The sequence below is a fragment of the Poecilia formosa genome, unplaced genomic scaffold, assembly GCF_000485575.1.
Source record: "Poecilia formosa unplaced genomic scaffold, Poecilia_formosa-5.1.2 Scaffold351, whole genome shotgun sequence".
In the NCBI taxonomy this organism is placed as follows: Eukaryota; Metazoa; Chordata; class Actinopteri; order Cyprinodontiformes; family Poeciliidae; genus Poecilia; species Poecilia formosa.
This window is the reverse complement of record NW_006800290.1, coordinates 241,824-251,439: the sequence shown is the minus strand read 5'-3', so window position 1 is coordinate 251,439 and position 9,616 is coordinate 241,824. Positions and strand designations below refer to the sequence as shown.

Genomic DNA, 9,616 nt, shown 5'->3' with positions numbered 1-9,616 from the left:
CGAGTGTACCAGAAACGAACAAATACAAAGGTTCCAGCAGGAACCAATGTTTATTTCCATCTGGTAGCGGTTTGTATTTCAACATAAGGAGAGTAAGGGGCTGGTCATGTGACAGGGATGAATGCAGAGCAGGACTGTTAGGTGTTTAACTGGAACAGAGAAGCAATGTCAGCGATGTTGCCATGTTTTCACCATGTGTACAGAAGTTAATATAATATTGGAAGATATCGGGTAGCAGCTATAACAGCAATAATGGCTCAAATTTCTATATCACAGAATTCATAGATTGATCAGTATTATATATTCTATGTTTTCCAATTTTTCCTATTTTAAAATCTCTTGATCTTTTTTTTTTTTTTTCTTTGAGTGAATCTGCATGATCACACTTTCCTTTGACTTGCTGCTGGTACACCTGAATTTCCCCATTGTGTTCTTCAATGTTCAATGAAGAACATTTCTACTGTATTCTTTTCTAAAATATATATAAACAGCTGCAAGGGTGAAGCTAAATGATTCAACATGCCTTCTTACGTGGGAAAATAAAAATTGATATGTCAGGTAAAATAGATTTACATGATAATTTATATCAGTGTACAGAAATGGTCATATAACTTAATATATGTGAATAAATGGGGTATTTAGCTGTGACGAACCTCTGAGCTGAACACATGTGATGGGCTGTGGCTGTTTGTTGACGCTGCTAACGACAACATTTCATTTCTGTTAGCTGACAGCGACAGATAAACTACCTCCAGGCAATAAAACGAACAATCCACACGCAAACGTCTCCTGCAGGTGACAGTTTTACTTTACCTCGAGTGTTTTGGGATGATCCAGATGAGCCTTAGACAGCAGGAGTCCGCGTTGGATAAACAACATGAAGCTAGCTGCCCCTGAGCTGTTAGCAGCTTAGCTTCTTCTCCAATAAAAACCGTCAGCTCCGTTCTGCGGCTGCGCTGCCGTTCACTGAAACCGGCCAAACCATAGCTTAAAAGCGGACCGCGGGGCAAACAGCGTCCTGCAGAACAGGACACAAAGGTAATGCACTTGTTTTGGTCCGGCTATCGACATCACAGGTAAATTGAGCTAAAAAATTTTCGGTGTTGAGGTAAAATGAAAGAACTTCCTGGTCGCACAGCGGTTGACTTCCGGGTTTCAAATTCAGTTTTTTTTTTTCACTTGACCGAATAAATAATAAAAACAACCTTTAGAATTTGACACAAACAAAAAATTGGAAATACAAAAACACAATTGTTCAATATTAAATTAAAAAAATTTTAACTGTAGTTTTAATTACTGTAAAATTATCTTACAGATATCTTGTTTTTGCATTTTTTGACACTTATTTTTTTTTGGGATGAAAAAAAATGTTGTATCAGACAAATAATGCAATTTTAAAATAATGACTTCATTTATTAATGAAAACTAACTTTCCAAACCAAGCTAGCCCTATCTCAGCTTAATAAGTCATAAAACCACGGTTTTTGGAAAGTTGAGTTCATTTTCACTGAATGTGGCTACTAGATGAGTAGAATCAAGAAATCACTTAAATAGAAAGAGCCTGAAAGATGTCAAAAAGCTACAAATCACCACCCCAGTGGGAGGAAAATGAGGAATGGATGGGAAGCAATATAACTGACATCTGCCAGTCATAGAGCTATTCCTAAAGCTTTGGGATTCAAATGGCCACAGTGATAAAGTAGCTGGAACGGAAGTGAATCGTCTCAGCAGAGGTCAACCAACCAAAATTACTTCAATAACTCATCAATGACTCATCCAGGAGGTCACTGAGGAACCCTATAGGCCTCACTTGCCTCAGTTAAGGTCACGGTTTATGAATTAATTACTAACTACTAAGACATTTTATCAAAGAAAAATCTTAAAAATCTACAACTTTTGAGGGGGGAAATTTTCTGGACTTATGACACAAAAACTGAACTTTCGGAACCGTTTCCATCCTATTACATTTGGTGCAAAACTAACACAGCTTCTCAAAGAGTATAAAACAAATAGGTAAACATGAAACATGAACAGTCAAAGTCAGGCCTTAAATCTGATTGGTGTGCCTGAACTCCATTAAATATCAAGTCATTTCAAATAGAAACCTGATGGCCTTTGGCAGTAAACTGAAAATGGGTTTTCATTTTTCAATAGGATCATGACTCACAGCAACAGATACTGCTGCTAAAGATACATAAAATGTGTTGGGGCAAGCACTTCTAAAGTCTGCAGGACACTGGCCCTAAAGATCTGGAGTTTGATCTCTGATCTAGGGAGAATGGTCAATGATCCCTGTATTCGCTCCAACCCTATGAAATGATGCGGGAGGAGACTAAGCACAGTTCTTTTGGTAAAATTGGGTTTTACAAAGTGTTAACAGCTGGGGTGACAATAATTGTGTGTGGAGATTTTGTTTAAATATTTAATCACGCGTCTTTATCAGCGGTGCTAATAACTGTGGGTGATGTTTTATGTCAGTATAATGTCTAAATATAGAATATCATTTTGTCGGAAACTTAATCAGCTCTACACCTTTTATTTAATTCATTTCATCATGTTAATGACCATAGCTGTCAGTTGGTGTATGCTGGTTCTCACCTTCTCTTTCTTGGACAAATAATTTTCCAGATGTCTGAAACAATCAGCATTACCTTCAGAGTTTTTCCTATGTTTATCTCTGTTCTTCCTGTAGACCCTCGGTCTGTTGCCTGGACAGAAGTCACTTTTTCTGACCTTCTTGATATGAAGCAGCTGTCTGGAAGTCTCCATCTCACTGCCCATACAGATACATTTATATCGACTTCTGCAGATCCCCGTAAAGCTCCGTGGGGGACGGAGAGACGTCATCTCAACAGGACAGTTCTGGAGCTTGCTGGACTCTTTTGGACATCATAAACTGAACCTCTTATCTTGAATCTAGATTATCCGTTAAACTGTTCTTTCAGATGGAGTGTTTGTGGATGTGTGGCCATTTTGACACAAAGCAATGCTAATAACAGACATTTCTTTGTAGATAATTCCTAGCAAAAAAGGACAATAACTTAAAATGCATCAGTCCTTCTGTTTTGTCAATGAGTTAGCCAATTAGCTGGACTAAGGACATTTTTTGCCACTTCACCTGTGATCATGAAATTAAGTTTGAAGGTGGAGACAATACTGACTTCGATTATGTTCCACCTATTTACAATTTTTAAGAAATTTACATTATTTTACACACCTGGTTTAAATGAATAGGTCATGGGAAGGGAACTATCTGCAAGACCCTTCAAAATCATTGGGATTAGGGTCATTACCTCGATTCTGCCAAGCCTGAAAAAACCTAGTGTCATGTTATTTTTTGACATTATATTAATATGATAATCCAAACGATTATAGCAATGATTTTATTGAAAAGTCTTTTCAAATGCACTTTGATTTCATACTGCTGTCAGAAGACAATGTTTGTAAAGAAAAAGTGTAAACATGTCTTCAGGAATGGACTTTGATGACATTTGAAGTGAAGTGTTGTGAAGGGAAATGCCACCAGAGCTCTTTACTCAACACCTTTCATGAACTCCAGGAACTCTGCCAGAGACAAAAAACACAGAATCTGTTAACACAGAATGAATAAATCCCAGTTTATGCAAAGCTCTTTTATAAATGGACTTTATCAACTTCCAGTTCAAGCTTTATTCCTTTTTCGGTAACTTTAGCTGTGACCCGACATTGGACTCCGATGTTCCAGAGGGTTAGAGACTACAACTCTCCAAGAATAGCTGCAATCTGCAAATATCTGAGATCACCTCTAAGATGTATAACTTCCTGTTTTAATAGTTAATAAACCAATTACACCTTAATATGCATGAATACATACAGTGGAAACGTCTTGGCACTAACATCAACTGTCCTCTTTATATCTATTCTTGGAGGTTCAGCCAAGCAGGGAACTAAATGTCATTCCTGGATTTTCCTCTTTGCAAACATCAGCCAACAGCATGTTAACTTAGGTATTTCTGCACTGTCTTTTGAGTATTTAAGTTATGTGCTATGAAAAAAATCTGCAAATATTTTGAGATGCACAGAAAAATCTGTGAATAGGCAAAGGTCCAATCAGAAATGTTTTTTATCCCAATAAGGACTATTGCTTTGAGTGACACAGACCACTACATCACAACCTCAGTCATCCCGGACAAAGGATGCAATATTAAATACAGTTTAGTTATCAATAATTTTCTTTTTCATAACTTAGAGTTGTGAGAAAAAGATCAGTACCATCATAATCAATCTTCCCGTCATTGTTTTTGTCTCCGTCTTTCATCAGCTCCTCAATGTCGTCTTCCGTGATGGGTTCTCCGGTGGACTCCAGCATGCTCTTCAGTTCTTCTAAGTCGATGTAGCCATCCCCGTTCCTTAACAAAAGGAAATCACTGCTTTAAAGTTGACTTAAGGATGAGTCAATCTTCTAATCTATTTCTTTGCCTCTCCCTAGAAGAGAATGACCATTTAAATAAAACCTACTTGTCAAACATGCGGAAAAGTTCAGCTAACTCTTCTTCTGATTTTCCTTTGCTCTCCTCCTTCATGCATCGGACCATCATAACCAAGAATTCATCAAAGTCTACTGTGCCGCTCCCTGTGAACATAAAGCCTGGTGTTATAAAACTACTTACATCTTGGTAGTATCCCTAAGCTCTTCTACCTTTAAATCATCCAATAAAACAGAAAAGGTATTTCTACTTAAAATGAGGTCAAAGGACAGGCAACAAAATGGCAACGTACCATCCTCATCCACCTCATCAATCATCTCCTGTAACTCCTCAGGAGTTGGATTCTGTCCGAGCATTCTCATCACCTTCCCCAACTCTTTTGTGCTGATGCAGCCATCTTCTGCATCCTGAATGAAGACGTCAAAGGCAGCCTTGAATTCTAGAAGAAACACAGCATTGCATGTTTGAGGACCAGAAACTTTCTGGTGAGGTGTGGGAACAAGCCATGGCAAAAAAAAACAAAAAGAAAAGAAAAGAAATGCATTGACAACTACAAATACACCGCAAACAAATCAACCAAAAGTTACCTTCTGCTCCAATGTTCACAAGCCTTCTGAACCGATTTGAAGGGAGAACCAGAGCTTTTGGGTCACATTTTGGCTGTTCATGAGACCAGTTACATACCAGTCTTCACCACATGAAATGGGATGGCATCTCTTGTACTTATTATTCCAATATCAAGTTTCTATGGGCTTTGTGTCACCCAAAAGTGAACTTAGCAAACCATATTGTGACTGGACAAAACTTTCTGGAGATTCAAGGACCGACCTTTCAAATGGTTTTACAAAGGAAAAGCTTCAAACAGAGAAAGGGTTAGATGTGTGAAACATTTGTTGTCATTAAAGACTGGTAAGTCTTTAATGTACCAGTCATTAAAGACTTGTAAGTCATTAAAGACTTGTAAGTCATTGAATACCTGTAAGTCTTTAATGACTTACAGGGACCACAGAGACCAGTTGGTCTCTGTGGTCCCTGATAAACCCAGAGATACTGTCCAGCTCCTCCAGTAATGTTCCCAGACTAGAGGGGTGTATCACCATGATTGACATGATTGAATTTAGTCCTTTACCATTAGCTTCTGCTAAATACCATGTTGGTATAGCTCTTTAGTGGAACTAATGTTTATGATTAGTGCTTTAGGGTTAGCACAGCTAACATTTTAGCTAGCATTGCTCACCACTGATAGTTTTATTTCCATAGGCCTTAAAAAATAATATTTGTTCAAATTTACTAACTCAGTCAAAGCAGAGCACAAACCTGAATATTTGAAATGCTGTAGGGGGCGCTACACATCTAATGTACTTTTTCACTCAGTCATTTCACCTTAAAGACACAGAGCTCTGCAAAGAGCCAACAGTTCAGCAAAACGTAAAAGTTTTCAGTTTTTCTGCTAAGTGTGGCTAAAGTCACAGACGGATGACCCCGATTGAAACACAGGCTTCCTGCCCTGAGTGGGCGGGGCCAAAATGTTGGCTCGGTGATGGCGGAGGATCCTCTTTACACCAAACATGGCCGACCCTAGAGCTGACTCCGTTAGCTTTCAGATTACTGTTAGAAGACTCAATACATGTGATACTTTTTAATCTCTGTTCAGAAACCTGCGTAGTTTAGAGATATTATTAGTATCAAACACAAAACAGTTAATGGAGACAAACATCATGATAAATAAAATCAGTACTTTAAGTCTGTTTTAGTCTAGCAGTTGCAGTTTCCTCACCATTTTTCTGCTCCTCTGTCAGGTTCTCTACCTGCAGATGAGAAACAATTATTTTCCTTCTGTGACTGTTTATCCACCTCTTCACACTGCAGTAGGACCTCAGTTCTCTTGGTGACAATATTCTTAGTTTAGCTGCGCTGTAAGGCGACACGCGCTGCTTCAGCCGCTGCTATTCTTGTGAGGTTTTTGGAGCTCAAGTGGCGATCTGTTCCTCACCAGCTGTTCATTGTTCTGATGTCAGTCACAGAAACCAGACCTCAGGCCTCTCGCGCCTCTATCTGCTCTGTAGGCGTCTATTTCTGATTGCATTCACAATAAAATTTACATTTTGAGCTGTTAGAAAATGGTTGATGCAATAAAATAAAAATTGAAGTTCATTGTTTGAGATGTTTGACCTTAGCCTAGCTGGTTGGAAGCAGATTTAATTTGTAGCTATTAATTTCAAATTGACAGGAATTCCCAACAAATCTCTAAATAAATATTAACTGAAACATAACTTCTTTTACCCCATGAAGGAGAACAAATTAGCAGATCATACCACCGATTATCAGAACTCACCGCTGCTTTATACACGTCATCCATGACTGCTGGTCGGTTCTGGACTCGGCCACACTGCTACCTTCAGAACCAGGACAAGCTCTGGCAGGAATATGTTGCTCTGTCTGCTATGTTGGCTCATGTGGCATCTAAAAAAGGTTCTGGCCCAACTTTCATTATCCTATGATAGTGGAGGGCGGGAGGAGTGACAATGAAGAAGAGAGGCCATCTATAAATGGAAGATAAGAGAAGAAACCTAAAAATAGATAAACACTGTGTGCATGCAGCCTTATGGTGGATGTATTACATCAGGAGGCTCATTCTGACATATGAAATTATGATTTTTACAGAAAAGAGACACAATGAAACAAAAGGCCGTACAAATTAGTTCTGAATCAGTAGTACAATCTACGGAATGAAAGCAAAATTAAATCTAGTTTGTGGCAAAGTGCTAATGTTTCAACTCTTACGGTACAGTTAGCAAGAAGGTGACACAGCCAAACGAAACATCTGGCAAAGTGTAGTATGACAAGAAAAAGAGATAGAACCTTGTTCCATCCTGACTGGGAAGTACGGGAGTGGCAGCATCATGTCGTGGGCTGTGTTGCTGCAGGAGGAACTGGTAATGAAATAACATCATGTGGAAATGTTGGAGCAACATCTAAAGACATCAGCAGGAAGGTAAAGCTGCAGATGGACGATGACTCAGCAGCCAAAGCAGCTTCAGGACAACAAAATCAATGTTTGGTTCTGATGTCTGGAGAAATTATGGGTGGATCTGAAAATGTGTGTGAACAAGAAACCCCATGAATCTGACCCAGTTCTGTCAGGAGGAACGGAGCAGAACTCCATCAAAATACAGTGAAAATCTGCTGGAAGGAAACAAAAGCTTTGACCCGAATCATCCAGGTCAAAGGAAATGCCACCAAATACTGAGGAAACGTTTGCTTTTGAAGTCAAAAATAAATAAATCTGAACAATTTTTTCTCTCATTGTTGTGGAATTTGGCAAATAGAAATAACTTATGATTCTAAACAAGTTTGGTCTGATTTAACTTCACCCTGTTGTCATATTGAGTCTGTTTGTTTTTACAGCATACTGATACCATTAAAAGGGTCACTGTAATTTTACACATTCAGTAATGGAAATTATACTGATTCTTAAATAAAAAAAACTCTTCTTGGCTGTATTTACTGTCCTGCAGGCCTGTGAGTTTATCAGATATAGAAATAACAATAGTTACACAGACGGGGTTATTTTCAGCAGGTGTCCTTGACAAAAAATAGTTGTCCTTTTGAAATGGGGAGGGCGACGGAGAGTTTATGGTAATAAATGTCAGAGACTCTCACTATGCAGAATCAGATGGCAAAGAGCAGCAGCTGCACAGGCCCTCTGAGCTCCAGAGAGAGGCTATGTGAGCCTGAAGAACTGCTTTTTACCACTTAAAGTATTCCAAATAATTAAAGCTAATCCCATTGATTATGCATGTGTTACTTCCAGGCCAGACTAATTTATCATCAGGATGTCCAAGAGGCTTTTTGCAAAGCTTCCAGCTAATCTAAAATGCCAGTCAAGAGCTCTGATGGCGAGCATTAAGAGAAATTATGTATCTTCACTTTTTACATCTTAAAAGGGTTTAAACTAGACTTTCTACACAACAACTACCAAACTTACTAGCGGACCTGCTAAAGATACATAAGATGCGTCAAAAATAATTGCTCATTGCTGCTGCAAAATCTGAAGTGGATAAAGGAAATAATAATAATAATAAAAGTAATTCATAATTTCTTTTTTGTTCACAGAAAATGAAAAATCAAAAAGTTGTAGCATGGATTTGCATTATTAGTTGGTTTATGCTCACATAGTGCCATTTTATACCACAAACAAGTAACTATGTTACCTTCAGTTTTTGTAAAAAAAAAAAAGAAAAAATGCTACTCATCAAATATGAGTTAAAGAAACTACTTTGTAATTTACTCCTTGAAATTGGGCCTCCATTTCTTTAAAAACTCCTGCTCCTTCTGAAGCTCCGCCTACAGGAAGTCATCCAACATGGCTCATCTGTTAACCCGTTAGCGTTTTTTATCAGCGTAGCTCTGAGAAGTAGCTCCTATAATGAGCTCAGCAGTTCCACCAGGTGTTTGCTAATTGCTGCTGGCTAGTCTGAAGGAGCTTAAAGGGGGAGGAGCTACACCTCAAAGGCGGGGCTAGGTCCACCCAGGCGCTCTGCACAGCTGAATGGTTGCCATGGAGATTAAAGGATGCATGAAAGAATCAAATCAACACATCCAGGTTTGTTTTTGATGAGGGAATAACATTATAACATAACGGAAAATTTTAAAAAGAAAAGAGTAATTTTTTCATAATATTGCCGTTTTAGGCCACCGTTCTACCTGTCCTACAGTTAATTTTCTGTAGAACAGGGTTTCTAACTTCAGTCTCCAAGGGCTTCTGCATGTTTTAGTTCTCACCCTGGTTCAGCACACCTGGATCAGGTGACGGCTCTTTGGCACCAGGCCTCTGCAGAACATACTGAGCGCTGACCCCGTTTTATTTGATTAATTTGAAGGTGAATGCTGCCACCTAGCGGCCAGTGAATTTTATGGCTGCGGTAAAATAAATCCAAGTCGTGAATGAGGATGATTGCTTTCAGCAAGCCAGAGCAATCCCCCGGTGTACTGGTGCAGGAGCTTTTGACTGGTCAAAGTGGGAACAAATCTAGATTTAAGGTTTTCAGGAAACTGGTGTTGATTCTGAAAGCTTTGTCTTTCATGTGAGTTTTTATTATTGTTAGTTAGTTCCTGATGCTGACATAAAATGATCAAAAACATCAGCA

At 38.7% G+C, this 9,616-nt stretch overlaps 1 protein-coding gene across 1 annotated transcript; it reads right to left on the bottom strand.

Moving 5' to 3' along the window:
• Positions 1-3,364: 3,364 nt before the first annotated feature.
• Positions 3,365-6,825, bottom strand: LOC103153475 (troponin C, slow skeletal and cardiac muscles-like). The gene is made up of 6 exons (XM_007574412.2): positions 6,802-6,825; positions 6,244-6,274; positions 4,759-4,905; positions 4,498-4,612; positions 4,252-4,388; positions 3,365-3,564 (listed from the first exon to the last, which is right to left on the bottom strand). Exons 1-6 carry the CDS (start codon positions 6,823-6,825, stop codon positions 3,533-3,535), a joined length of 486 nt encoding a protein of 161 aa, XP_007574474.1. The 3' UTR covers positions 3,365-3,532.
• Positions 6,826-9,616: the final 2,791 nt, after the last annotated feature.

Excerpts from the sequence above, each read along its gene's own strand:
- LOC103153475 (XM_007574412.2), bottom strand. The coding sequence starts at position 6,825 with ATGGATGACGTGTATAAAGCAGCG. Across the intron at positions 4,613-4,758 it reads TGATGAGGTGGATGAGGATG|GGAGCGGCACAGTAGACTTT; the intron begins GTACGTTGCCAT and ends TTATGTTCACAG. Across the intron at positions 4,389-4,497 it reads CTTTTCCGCATGTTTGACAA|GAACGGGGATGGCTACATCG; the intron begins GTAGGTTTTATT and ends CCTTTTGTTAAG.